Source organism: Motacilla alba, chromosome 1 (genome assembly GCF_015832195.1).
Source record: "Motacilla alba alba isolate MOTALB_02 chromosome 1, Motacilla_alba_V1.0_pri, whole genome shotgun sequence".
Lineage (NCBI taxonomy): Eukaryota > Metazoa > Chordata > Aves > Passeriformes > Motacillidae > Motacilla > Motacilla alba.
The window spans coordinates 27,460,770-27,475,784 of record NC_052016.1 but is presented as its reverse complement, the minus strand read 5'-3'; the positions used below and the strand labels follow the sequence as shown (position 1 = coordinate 27,475,784).

The window sequence follows — 15,015 nt, the reverse complement described above, 5'->3', positions numbered from 1 at the left end:
CATACCATTAAAGCTTGCCTTCATTTCCTAACATCACATGAAAAATAAATACTTTATGGTTAATATAAAACGTATATAATAAAATGCATTATCTCTGTTTACACACCTCATCTTCTTTCTTTTGAAGAAATAGCAAAATGTATGCCTGAAAGAAAACGTGTTACTTCCTGACCTGTAATATTAAGACTGATTTAGTACTTTGTAAAGATAATAGCTACATTTTGATTAGTCATTTTTAAGTGAAGCTTAGTCTATTGAAGAGAGAAAGCTTTACATGTGCAGTCATTTTAAGATTTACTATAGTAAAATATTTGTTAATCTGTTTCCTGTTTATTCCAGTCTTCTTTACAAGCTTTTAGAGACTGGTTGAGGATGTTTCTATGTAAAAGGTGTAAGTCCTACTTTTAAAATTATTGCTGGTTTTGTTTCTTTTTTTTTTTTAATTTATGTTTTTGTCTTACTGTAGGAATCAGATGGCCAAGGCTGCCCTTTCTGCCGCTGTGAAATCAAAGGGACTGAGCCAATCATTGTGGATCCTTTTGATCCCAGGGATGAGAATTCCAGGTGCTGCAGTATTATGGATAACTTTAGTATGCCCATGTTGGACTTGGATGATGATGATGATAGAGAAGAGTCTCTAATGATGAATCGTTTGGCTTCAGTCCGAAAGGTAACTTCTCAAACTCTGCACAACAGCTAAACCCACACGCTTGTAAACAAAGCTGCCTGTAACTTTAAACAGTGAGAGGTTGTACTTCATGCTTCAGCTCACAGCATCTCATTGAACAGTTGTTGGGTTGAAAAAACCAAAATGTGTCAATACAAATGCATTAAAACTGAAGTTGAATTGGAGAAAAAAAAATTTTCAGATTCTTAGGTGATGTGAACTGTGATAACTTAGTTTATAATGGGCAAAGCATGAGTTTGCACCAGCTGAAACTCTTACCAAACTCTGCTGTATGAACAATTCCCTGAGTTTTTATTTGTAAAGAACAAAAAATTTCCTATTTGCATTTGTTTTCTGCACATGTGTGTACACATGCATAGAATGTTTTAGGATTAAAGTTGAGTTTATAAACAGTTTTCAATGTCATTACTTTATAGTACAGCTAATTCATACTGCACACAAGTAGCTTTTAGTTGTGTTTCATATGAGTTGTCTACAATTTTTTTTTCTGTAATTTTTAGTATTAGGTACTCTTACTGGGAAAAGTATTTTTGAGATTATTCATAGTGACTTTGTGTTTTGGGATGTTTTTTGTCCTGAAAGAGCTCTATGTTAAATTCTGAGATCTTTGTTGTAGGAGATTTTATTAGTGATAAATAAGCACTATCATTGACAAAAGTTTATTTTATGGTGATAGTTTTTAATACTCTATTTTAGCCTGGAACAGATATTCTCAGAGGCCATGTGACACTGATTTTGACAGAGCATTTACTAGATTTTTCCTTATACTAAGGTCATCTAGATTGAATTGTTGCCATGGAATTAATTTTGTAACATCTTACTTTTCCATTTCCTTATCATTTTATTTCTTAAAAAAAAAAGTGTTATTCACCCTCATATCTGAGAATATCTGTCAGAAAATATACATGCTTCTGATATCCTTCTTAACCTCTTAAGGCATATGAATCATTCTTGTGTTATGTGCGTAATACAACATGCTCTACCCTTGGGAACAGTTTATCCTTCCTGCCTGGACTTAAATTTCAGTCTGCAGCATGACCTCTGTGAGATAGCCTTGAATTGATGGGCTTTCATAATGCTATCAATTCCATGATAAGGCAAAAATGCATCATGCCTTTATCAAAAGAAGGAACAATAGATTTACTATAAGATGTCTTCTTTTAGGTATCCACAAGTACTTGAGTGCTTTTGGGCCTTGCTTTTTTTTTCATTGTTTTCATTGTTCAGTGAAAGAAGTCTTCACTCTGCCACCCTCTTGAAGTCTATTTGAAATTGTTGAATTATTGCATCATTTTGTGATTTTTAGCTGCTGTTTTCCTAAAATTGTTACCATTGATGGTGCAGTGATGGTCTTAACCATACTACCTGTGTGTAATACGGCATTGTTTATATATACTTTTTGTTAGAAATGTCTTCATCAGACTTGCCTATTTCTTTAACCATTATTTATTTTTCCTGCTAATCAGTGTATCTTTGGAGCCTGCTTAAAGAAATTATATTTTTCTCTGTGACATTATGTAGAACTTTACTCTTTGTGAAATTTTCTTTTGTTTGTCATTAACACTGTTCATATGAACAGGGTGCTACATAACGACAGTGTTGTACTAACGTAATTTTTTGAAATTATGGAAGTTAGGTGGCAAAGATAATAACTTAGCTCTTGCAGCCAACCTCCTGGTACTGTTGTAACTTTGTAATCTCAGTGAACAAATTTTTCAATTCTTACTTTATGGAGGACTTGTGGTAAGCTTTCTCAACATAACTCTGGTAATCCTTGAAAATCATATGGGCTATATTTATGTCAAATCACCTGGCTGATCATTCTAAGAAAAATCTGGCTAGTAGTGAGCTGGGCTGTGAAACTCATTACAAGAGAAGAGTTTCAGGGACATGAAGCTCTGATGAAAGTCACTGTAGGGCTTCACAATGCATTGTGGAAATACTCAATCAGATATCAGAAAAATACCAGTTCTGCAGTTTATCACTCTTACCCCTGAACTGTACTCCGAAACTCCTAAGAGGTATCTGAATTAAGTCTCTCAAAGACCACAGACTTGAAATTGCTTTAAGGAAAAGAATAATCATGAAGCTCCTTAGTCATTCCTTAAAGGAATTAGTAAGTGGATACACATTAAAAAAATGAATAGTTCTTGCTAGGTGTTGTGCATGAGTCAGCAGTAGCAGCTGCTATTCTAACTCTAACAGAGGCTTTGGAGAAATCTACTGCAGGTAGGCTGTTTATCTGCCTCATCAATCAGATTTTTTTTTATTTCCAACTTGTCTTCAGATATTTCTTAATGAAAGAAAGATGAAGAGTGGTGCCAAAAGCCTCTATTAATTGTTTCCTCACTGAGAAATTTCAGCCCTGTGGTATCAGATTAGCTAATGCAATTATTGCCCAAATTGTTCCTCTTCTCAGCTTTTGTTCTAGCAAAGAACAATATTACGAAATGCACATTAAAAAAAAGTGGAGATTACAAGCTCAGGTAAATATTGAAAATAGCTTTTTAAAAAATTTTTAAAGAGAGCATTTGAGTCCCTGGTAGAGCATGTTAGTTATTCTCTGATGTTTAATATTTAATTGTCCTAATGAATAAAGAGTTCTCTGTCACTTTTCTTTAGTACAAGACATAATTTGATACACTTCTTTCAAAAAGAAAGAAAGAAAATAAGGAAAATGGATAGTGCAGGAGTTCTTGCTAAGAGCATATAATTTTGAATTCATAAGTGCTTAAGGTAATTTTTTGATCCAAATAATATCCCAGGAAAGTATAGAGGAGGGCTCTACCATTATAGGAGACTATGAGGTTTTCAGTACCTTAAGGTGAATTAACATTGTTTATAAACACTTCTGTCTAAAAGTAGATGAAGTTACCCCATCTGGCGTGTTACTGTCTTCTCTGAAATTAATTTCCTAGATATCTGAATGTGCAGAACTCTGATTGATTTGATTCAAGCTGTACATTAAAATAATGATAGGAAATTGTCAAGGCTGAAAGACAGTTTGCCATGACTAGGCTTCTTCCAGCAGGTGAGTTAGGTCAAATTTGTAAATCATGACAAAAGACCTTGGCTCTAAATATATTGGAGGAGGCTATTTTCACTCATTTCCATATTATTAAGTCGACTTTTTTCTGGTAATGGAAGAAGGCATGTATTACATAGTTTTTCATTTCATTGTATAAAATATAAAAATATGTAAAATAAGACTTGAAATACGTATCCAGATATTCCCTTCGGCAGTGCCTGAACTGATATATCCATATCACTTCCTAAATGATGGTACACCTGTTTGGTGGAATGTGTTAAGATCATGTCACTCAACTGGAGTGACTTAGTTAACTGGTTACTTACTAGCATTTGAAGGGTATAAATGCTGGGAGGCAGTGTGCCTCCCCTAATTACTGATTCCCTTGACAGTGTGCTGCTGACTCTCAGAGACCTCACTCTCTCTCCCTCCTTCACATGCATTTTCTTGGGTCAGCAAAGATAAAGGGAATAAATCTGTCTATTTAAAAACATGTTTACAGTCATCAGTGTTAAGAGATGTAAATTTATGTCCTCATTTAACGTTTTAAGCCTAGATAATACAGCTCTGCCTAGGTCACAGCTTATCTTAACAAGAAATAACAAATATGTGAGTTACTCTCACCTGATTATAAATGAAGAAACTTCAGAGAGCTACTTCTGGTGTAGGTCTGCTTGGACCCTCTTAGATGTCTCATGCAGTTTGAGTTTGCTCCAAGGACATTGACAGGCTGGATAGTATTCCTCAGTGAATCAATCGTTAGGATTTATGTTGCAAATGCTTTTCATATATGCCCATCTGGTATAAAAGTATTTGAAAACTCTTGATTGAATAGCCTGGCTGTTAATATTTCTATCAGAAAAAAACTTGACTAGAAATTGTAATCAGTGTTGGAAGCAGGCTTTTGCTTGAATTCACAACTGCTAGGGGCAAACTGGTACCAGTGTATCCCAGTCACAAATACATCTGATAGAAAAACACAAGTGTGGTCCCTTCTGCAGTACAACTGCAAAGTAAGTCACAGCTGCTTTTCCCTTGGCAGCAGTCACGCCAACCAGATGAAGTCCGTGTCATTACAAAGAAGTCTGTGTTCTTCTCCTTAATTACATCTTTATTGCACAGGTCTCTGTGTGGTGCAGCAGAACCCCTTTGTACACTTAAGGTCTGTCTTCTGTCACTGCCAGTTCATTTGAGCTAGTTTGTGTCTTAATCACTTGCTTGTTTTAGCTTTTTGTCACTGCTCTCTCATTGCACATTTTTTCCCAGCACATAGAAAGCATACAAAAACCTCCAGTAGGTGACAAACAGGAATTTTAGGAGAGTAGAGTGCCAAAAAGAGTAGATATTAGTACGTCTGTTAATGCCTTGGTATCCACATGAGATGCAGCCATCTTGTTGGCCTGGGTGTCACTCATCAAATGATGCAGCTGGAAAGGTTGGATAGGGGTGGACTGCAAGATACAGGATTTTCATATTGGGAATATGATGGAAATCTGGTACTGAATGCCAAGGAAAACCTGTTTGCTGCTGTGGAATATTTGGTTTTGGTTTATTTTTAGTATTGGTGGATCCAACAAAGAATTATTTGTCCCAGCAAAGCTTTTGCTCTTCCTTCAGCACCAAGTGGTGATATAGATTAAGCTTCCTTGTAGGGGGAGAAAAGCTGCTTTTGCTTGCAGCTATTTAACTTTTTTTAATTTTAATTGTGCCTGATAAGTTAAAGAGTAACTTGTTGTCCATAATCAATTCCCTTTTTGAAATCCGTGGAGGCTACAGCATGTTCTGTTGGCATTGTGGCTGTACTATAGTGTAGTAGTCCAGGGGACTGAAAAATTACTTTGCTATTTTGAAATAAAACATAACAAGGCGTGGATATAAGCCTAAATTCAAGTCCTCTCACACACTTACTACTTTGAAAATTTTCCATTTCTTTTTGTTAGTTGTGGTTTACTGTCCATGGAATGTCATAGAGGTAGCCAAATACCAAGCTAATATATGGAACTAGAAGTTTATCACATAAATTAAATTGCTTGCTTCATTGGGTTTAAAAGCATGTCAGGGTTTAAGTATCTTGAACTTTTAAATGAATGGGTTTTAAATGTTAGTATTCTATGATTTTTGTCTCTGCAAAAGCTAGACTGTTGTTGCAACAGGAGAAAAGAAGTCTGACATGGATGGAACCAGTGAGCACACTGAGGGAAGAAGGCATCATTTTATCTAATGATTCTTTAGAGTAGAACTGTGTTAGAGAAGTTTGCCAGATGGAAACAGGGATGGATATTCCTAAAATGATATCACAACAGTGCTATTCACTTAGCTGGGATTTGTACAATACAGGCAGTGTCCCATTTGACTCTCAGGTTGCTCTCTCAGGAAATTGTGTTAATTAGTTTGATGATGCGACAATTAGAACATCCTAAATTCTGAACAAATGTTTCCTGTCCAATAATTGGCTTTTTCAGTATTTCCTATATTTCTTACTCTTCGTTTCCTACTCCTATCACATATATGATTGCTCTTCTGGAACAATTCCCTGCTGGCTGAAATGCATTATGTTGTGCAACACCATAAAATGCTGTGACTTAACTATATCACTTTCATTTATTTTAAATAATTGAATCCTTTTGGAGGCGTGACCTGCTTATTTGGTTCTATTTCAGATAATTTGGGAACAAATTCATTTTGTGTCTGCTGAAGTCAATCCTTTGAGTATATTGTATTGCATAGTTCTTGGCTTTCAAGAATGCTTTATGGAGTTGCAACTAAACTTTGAAAACAAATGCTGTTAAATGATACAATGTTTATTATGCTGTTTAACTGATAGATGCCTTCTGATAAGGAAAATGAATTGACATTCAGTTTATAGTAATTCTATAATTACAGTTGCTCAGGCATGCTTGCAAGATACATATCTTGCTTAGTTACTCAACTTTCCCTAATGTTGAGAGGCTAAATGCTTTGGTAATTTATGTGCTTATCTTTATGGTCTTCTAGTCAAGGACAGGGTCATTCACCAGTTAAAGGAAACAAAGAAAATTTAGAGACTGTATTCAAGGCATTTAATATGAATATTGAGACCACCTCGTCGTTGAAGTTAGAAACTGAGAAACTTCTGGTATTCATGAAGACCACAAATCTTAAACTGCTCTGTCTCTTGTATTTGAATGTTTAGTTGTGACATTGAGCGTGTGTCATGTAGATTAAGTGGGGAAGAGTCTAAATAGCAACCAAAAAAATCATCCTGATGATGGAATTGCACATTACCCTTCTAGCTTTTAACATCTTCTCACCCCTCTCCTGCTTTTTCATGCACTGTTAACAGTAATACTGTGGTGGCTTCTATTTTTGAAGGAAATGTGGTAGCAATCCCTGTTGTATAGAACGGGATATTAAACTAAGCTGTAGTACAGAGCATTGATAAGGATCAGTGCACTAGATAAGTTTCCTCACTTTACTTTTGAATTTATGAAATTTCCAGTTTCTTTACTATAATAATTGTTTGTAAAGAAAGGTAGTGTTGCATACTTGTTTCCTTGTTAAAGAACTTTCTACTCTTATCCCAGTTATCACTGTGGAATGTTCAGCATTCATGAGAAAAAGCTTATGAAGAGAGGGGAAGTTTTTATCCAAGGGGTTTAGCCCAAAGATGGATGCATTTTTGCCTCTCTAGGCAAGCTGTGATATGAGAATAGTGGGATGCCTCAGTGTATACAAGTGGCCTAAAGCTGATCATTGATGGGAATGTCTTCCAGCTACTTGTGTCTACTCTTGGGGAAAGCACAGAACAGGACAGACATTCAGGTTTATTACAGTGCACTGATACTCATACAGTGAGTTCATAGAAATAACTTGAACTGATCTATGCAAACACCTGAGCTGTGTTTGTTAAAACTGAGCCAGATGAGGGGCAGGGAGTAGTTGCAAAATTGGGTGGAGCCCTATATTGAGACTTGAGGGTTCTAATGAATTTGAAAGGACAGGTCAAGGAAAAAGAAATCATAATTTGTCCCTGGAGGGGGATGTTAAATGCTTGTGTTGTTAGTTCAGTATTTGTTTAAATGATTAAATTGTTCTAAAATTATTTTTATGATCCCTTCATTTTTTGCTGATTCCACTTCTTTCCCTAATGTCTTGCTGGTGACTTTGGTAAATTTTCAGAAGACATACATTCTGTTTTGTATGGAAGTGTGATTTGAAAATGGGCAGGAGGCAGTAACAGGCAATTTCATGGATGTCCAGCTTTTAAAAGTAATTTGTAGAACTTTGGATTGAGTACTCTATTAATAAAAAAGTTATCAAGGGTAGCAGTGCTATGGTAGAATTTATGATTTTTTTTTCCATTATGTTTGGCAGTGATTGTTACATTTTTATACAAATTTCTGGAATGTATATTCTTTTATTTTCATCACAAGTTAACACGAGTCTTAATTTTGAGATAGAATTACTTGTAGACTTCTTTTTCAGTAACTATAAGGTGAGCTCTACTGTCCAGATGTCCATTATGAAAAATGACTATTATAATTGACTCTTAGTAAGTATCTGACAAGTATCAAGTGTTTTAGTTGGGGAATGGAAGTTGTATTCTTGATCATCAGGTAAAAGGTAATTTTATTTTTTCTCTCCTGAAGTGCAATGACAGGCAGAATTCACCAGTGACTTCCCCAGGATCATCCCCTCTTGCACAAAGAAGAAAACCACTTCCAGATCCCCTGCAAATCCCTCATCTTAGTCTTCCACCTGTCCCTCCCCGTCTGGATCTGATTCAGAAGGGAGTAGCACGGTCACCGTGTGCCAGCCCAACCGGCTCACCAAAGGTAAGTGTTACTGAACCATTATTTCTGGAATAAGAATTCTGAGAAATTGCATTTGCTTTTTTCCAAGGTGAGCTTCTTTTTTGTTCTGTAAAGTGGACTGTTTCAAACCTTTCCATGAATATTGCTTTTTCAGGATTTTGCTCTACCCAAAAGAACTTAAATTCCTTCTATTTTAAAGAAACTTTAGATAAGATCCATATTGATGAAGTCTCTTCTTTTTTTCATAATACCTTATGTAGTTAAATGTTTCTGGCTGCATGTATTGGTTAAATATTACTTCAGTTTGTCTGATGATTATATTGTACTTGGTTGTGGTCAGAATTTTAAAGATGTTGCAGTAATGGATCAGTTCTGTAACAAACTCTGATTAATGAAAATAAATAGAAGCTAAGTTTCCTGAAAATAGATTTAAAGGTCATTATCTCATTAAAATTATATGTTTTCCTTTCATTATGATTTATGTTCAATTTCCACAGTGTCTTTACAAGAAAAATATGTGCAGATACACTGCTTTCAAAAGCTTAAATGGCATATAATAGGACTCAAATTTCAAGGGAAAAAATAATAGCTCTACAGTAAATAAGCTTGTATGCAGTGTTTTGTAAAACTAGTGATACTACAGATTCAATGATTTTTTTGAGTGGATAAGCATGAACGAGAACAAATACTGTTTGCTACTCTCTGTAACAATTTGATTGTTTTATTATAATTGCTGAATAGAGAGAGCGAGTTAGATTTAAATTTTTCATTTTTATATGATTAATTCAAATTCAAGTTCAGGACATGACTTGAAACGTATGTACTCGTAATAATCCAGTTTGAAGTAGCTTGTTTCTTTTGTCAGGTTTTTACTTTAAGCTTGAAAATCAGTATCTTTTTTGGTGGCTTATAATGTAGAAGAAAAAATAGAAGTTTGAATAGTTTATTTAATCTTATTTTTTAATTTCTTATATTATGCAAAGGAATTATAACTCATTGAGGATATACACCAAACATATGCCACATCCATTAAAAACTAGTTTTAGAATAGGGTTTTTTTGCAGAGTTCATGACTTAAAAAAGAAATTAAACCAGGAATAGCATTGATGCTGCTTTGAAATTAGAATTTTTTGAAAATGCTTTTTTTTAATTGAAACTTTTCCTGGGGAAAAAAAAAAAAAAAGTGGGGTGCAAGGGAAACAGGATGGGGGCAACAAAGAATAATCTCATACATTAAAAAAATTATATTTAAGAGAAAAAAAGTTCATTTAGTCCTGCCAAAGCTACTTCTTCAGGAAAAAAACCCCATAACTTTTCTATTTCGCTCAAGTTAAAAACCATAATTTATAACTATAAGGTATAACAAAAAATCTAGAGCAGGGTATTATTCTCCTGTGTTAACAGTGAAAATAACTATTTATTTGACTAGCAAGTGAGTTAAACAGTTCTTTATTTAGTTTACTTCCTTTTAATATACATAGGCCTGTAGGTAGAAGAACTTTATTTTCAATTCAAGTCACGTGTTGAGGTACTGCTTGAAGAATAGTGCTGGGGTAGCCAGTGAAGTGAGAGCAAATGCTGTTCTTACTAAAAAGTTCAGCGACCTCCATTTCCTTAAGTGGTAATAATATGTAGGCTTACCAATGTCCAAGAAAAAGATACATTCCCAGGAAAATAATCTTCCCTGTGTTTCTTATGGTAGCTGGAGATAAAACATTTGTAAAGACCTGGCCTGTTACTTTGTAAATTGCCATTAGTAATTCAGTCATAATGAAAATGTTTTGATTTTGTCAGATTTGTGCTCAGATTTGTGCAGCTATGAGGTTTTTTCCTTGATAACCTGAGTTTCAGCTTTTTAGTATTAGCATACATAATTTTAGACCACATTTGACCATTTATGATATAATTCAATTCTTAGAAAGCAAGTATTCTGACAAATGTTGTTTGCAGAAAAGTTAATTGCAAGTAAAACTACAAACTAATTAGGCTGCTACCTGAAAAACTGAACTGCAATTCAAACAGATTCAGCACTCTGACATAGTGCATGTCATGTCAAGATTGGAGTCATCCCTAAGTATATAATTAAAAATGAAATAATTGTTGCTTCTTCCCCTTGCTCTCTAATCCTTGCTTTTTGTGCTCATTTGCTGTCAGCGAGTTATTCCTCTGAGATTTTATTTTGTTTGGGGTTTTGGGTTTCTCTTCCACATCAGGAATCCTGTTTTTTTTCCTAACCCTCCACAGAATTCATTTCAGCAGATGAGTAAGTGATTCAGAAGATCAAAGCAAGGGATACTGGAAAAGACTATGGGTCAAATAAATCTGCCTGAGTTAGCTGTCTTTTCTGCTTTCCACTCCTTGCTTGGGTTACTCATGCAGCATCAGAAATGGGGGCATGCTTTCAGAAGGGCCAGGTTGTCTGCAGAAAGCCGGCAAGGCCTGCATTTAACCTCCTGGCAAGTACTGCTGTGGGGCCAAGAAAATATCTCAGAAATTATGAATCCACACTTGGTCATGGGCAACATTCATACCTCTGTGTAACTTTCCTTTTTTTTCTCACTTCCTGTGTCGTTTAGTCTTCTCCCTGCATGGTGAGGAAACAGGACAAGCCTTTGCCAGCACCGCCACCTCCCCTGCGAGACCCTCCTCCGCCGCCGCCGGAGCGGCCTCCCCCCATGCTGCCGGACAGCCGGGCCGCCAGGCACCTGCACCACGCCGAGAGCCTGCCGGCCAGGGAGCAGCCCGTGCCCCTCGAGGCCTGGTGTCCCAGGGACGTGTTCGGGACAAGCCAGCTGGCGGGCTGCCGAGGCGGGGGCGACGCCTCTCCCAAGGCAGGACTGACCGCCATTGCAAACGTGAACGGGAGGCACGGCCGCGTGAGTTCGGAGCCGGGATTCATGAGGAAGCACAGACGTCACGAGCTGCCTGCAGAAAATGCCAAGGTATTTCCAGTGAACTGGGTGTTGAATCCTAAATTCACGCCCTGCTGCAGCATTGTCTTGCATTGGCTAACACACTGTTTATATTGGCCAGTGCTGATTTGTGGTTTCTGAATCTTTTCTGTCGATGCTTAATAATAAGCTGCTCATAAAGAAATTATTTGTTAAGTGCTGCAATTTATAAAGCAACAGTACATGAGGGTCTGAGTTACAATTTTCACATAAAACCTTCGAAAAATATATTTGAGAGAATATTCTAGATTTGCTATGTTCTTCTAGCAAATTATCCACGATAACAATGTATCCCTGTGTTCTGTAATAATACAGCATCTCAAGTCCACTTTGGCACTGTCACATGCCAAAACTGTGTGTGCGTTTTCTGATGGAATAGTAGATGATCCACTTAGCTCTGTTGTGGGTGAAATGAATTCTGGCATTTAGCAGCTTCCGGCACTTGCAAAGCCATTTACAGCTGGTTAGACTTAGCTTTGAAAAGAGATCAAATGGTGATGTCCTAAGAAAAAATTCCTAGTTCTGCTCTAATCAGTTTTATCAAAGCAGCTCAGTAATTTATTCATAGAGGTTATTAACTCAAAGCTCCTCTCTTTGTTTTTTTGAAGACTACACAGCTTGTGCAAGACTACATAGCTCTTGCTTAGACTGATGGATTTATGGTTAAGCCATGGTAGTTAGAAGTAATTTTTTTCATCTATTTGCTTTTTCCAAGACCACAAGCTATTTAACCTTTCTATCTCCAGTTAATTTTTTTTTGTGTGTGTATGTATATGGCAAGTATCTTCCCATTTATTTATTTATTTATTTATTTATTTACATAGATGGAGGTTTTTGTTATTTTGAAAGTATGATTCTGAAATTGAATTACTATCAATAAGGGGTGTTGACATATGTGATGACAGGTACTTAAGTAATCTATGATGTTATATATAATTAAATTATTATTATTATATAATGCTTTTCTCAGCATTTAGGCAAAGCACCAAAATTTTACTTAGAACTAGGCCATTGTTTAAATGCTGAAGGTTTTCTGTTGATATTAAAAGGGTACTGTATTTATATCTTCAACTGTACCTTCATGTAGCAATCTTGTTGTGGTCTAGCACAATACCGAAGCTGATGGAATAAGCACTTCTCAAATTAGAATACCAAGTCAGTTTGGAAGTATAGTCTGGAGGAGTTACATATATAGATCATTAACCAAGTACTGCTTGATCTGTCATCTTGAGATTGTCGATCTGAACCATTTGATTAGACAAAGCAACCCTCAATTACCATCTCAGGCTATATTTACATTAATGAGGGAGACATGGAATGAATTTTCTTCCCTGATTCATATATCAACTGTAATATAAACTTTTTCCTATTGGTAGAAGCCAAGAATTGGAAAGACAATCCTGTGGGTAGAGGATGGATTCTGGCAGGCGCTGTATCACCGTTTTAACAATTAATGTGTTTAGCATGATGTACCCGTTGCTTTGCCATGAGACTTCATCTTTCTCACTTTGCAATCTTGAAATCTTAATTTTCCCCCAAGCAGTTCAGCTGTAACTGAGTGTCTGTCTAATAACTGTCGTGTCAAACTTCTTTTGGTGAGGTTTTAAACTAACATGTTCTACAGCTCCAAAATGGAGTGAAACAGGCCTCAGAGTCACTTCAGAGACAACTCTGTGGTGTGAACTCCTGGGAAAGCCTTTACTCACAGGCTTCTCAAGGTCTGTTGTGTAATACCTAGTTGATGAATATCCATGGTGATAGAAGGAGATACTCATGGTAATATTTGTTTGACTTTTAGGTTTTTTCAAATGGTCATCTGATAAATGAAGAATATGATGTCCCTCCACGGCTTTCACCCCCTCTTCCAGCTGGCTCTGTCATCCCTAGTATAAAGTAAGTGAACTTTACCTGTAAAAGAAAAGTGCTAGTTAATGTTAGGTAATAGCGCTGACTCTCTGGTGGTAAAAGACAAAATGGGAAAAAGAAAGAAATCAACTAATATAACTTCATATGCTTTCCATGAATTTTAATGTGCCTTGACAAAGGAAATGTAAATGGTATTGATTAAGTGGGAACAGTCCTAATGTTAATTGGTCACAGCATGTTTGCATAGCGAGAGAGGGTAAATTGTGGCAGATCTTGCTCACAGGAATTTGGCAGGGAGAGCAGATACTGTCTGGTTTGGCTTCTATTACTACAGGAGAAGTGTGGTCAGAGCTATTTATCACAGGAGATGACAGATTCTAGGGAAAGTGCTAGGGCTAAAAAATGTGTTCTGTCACTGCTCTGCCCCTAATCTAGTCAGGCTTTGTGGGCTTTCAATACATGGAGCTTTATCCAGGGTTCATACTATCATTTCCTATTTGTTGTGGCTAAAAAACAAGCAACCAAAACCAAACTATTTTATATAATTTTAAATATGATCAACCTTTCTGAGTTCCAGAACATGGGAAGATTTGTCACTTCAAGTGCAGACTACCATTAGTCTTCCAGTAAAATGACTATATATTTTTTAATTAAAGATATTGCTGTCATAGCAAGTATCTTCAGACTCTGAAAGACACAGGATTTTGTACAGAACAAAATATATTTAAAGTTGAAAGCTTGGAAGTCCTATAATGTGGTCTCTCCTCATTTGGTGTTTTTGTAAGGAAATTGGGGCATATCACAATAGTGCTATTCTACAACTTCTTTCCAATGTTCTGCTTGTGATTTTTGCTCTTAAATAATATAATTGGACAATCAGTTTGTATGAGTCCTAAGAACTTTCTTTTTCCATTTTTGTATTCAGTTAGCTTTAATATAGAAGACAAATATATTTCAGCATTTTATTAATGTGCTGGGTTTTTTCTTGCTGAACACTACAATGAAGGTGCAGTGGAGCATTTTTATTTAGAAGCCTGTTTTCAACTGGAGCAATTGCTGAGGTGAAGTTCTCTGTGCCTGTTTTCAGTTTAGAAGAAAAATTTAGCATGTTATCGAGACATACCTGTAATTAAATGTTGGGATGTAACCTGATGGAGGTAGGGTCTCAGAGGAGTACAAGTTGGATACCTTATGTAATCAGTTCCCTTCTAGTCTGCTTATTTCATAACATGATGAAAATCTGAAGAGAGGAATATTCTTATTTCTGTATTTCATAGCATGGGAAAACATCCTACTCTTTGAGAAACTCATTTTTTCACTCAGATACTTGCAGATGTAGCCTAGAACCAAAGTACAGTGAATACACAGAGCATTGCAAAGTCCACACAATATTGTAACAACAGGTACAGGCACAAAATCCGTGTCAGGCCAATCCAAAGCTAGAATGTGTGACTTCTTCTTGGTCAAAAGAAATTCTTTTATTACCCAAAGATTTCTGAATAGAAAACTGATGAATTCCTGGAAGAAGGAAAAACCTTCATTTGTGAAAACCAAACTCCATTGATTTTTGAGGAAAAAAATTAACTTTCATTTCTGTTTTGGCTTTGTACTTACACCTTTTAAAAATTGCACAGGCAATTTCAGATTTTGATTTTAAAGCATAAAATTATTAATACATAACGTTAGGAG

At 36.0% G+C, this 15,015-nt stretch overlaps 1 protein-coding gene across 9 annotated transcripts in view; it reads left to right on the top strand.

Annotated features, from left to right (window-relative positions):
- The window catches only part of CBLB (Cbl proto-oncogene B), a 128,810-nt gene that overhangs the window by 93,826 nt on the left and 19,969 nt on the right, over positions 1-15,015 (top strand). For all 9 annotated transcript variants that reach the window (XM_038158562.1, XM_038158542.1, XM_038158523.1 and 6 more), the window contains 4 exons: positions 467-670; positions 8,345-8,530; positions 11,086-11,451; positions 13,259-13,353. In XM_038158562.1, the coding sequence (XP_038014490.1) occupies positions 467-670; positions 8,345-8,530; positions 11,086-11,451; positions 13,259-13,353 (851 nt within the window). The remainder of the gene's footprint in view (positions 1-466; positions 671-8,344; positions 8,531-11,085; positions 11,452-13,258; positions 13,354-15,015) is intronic.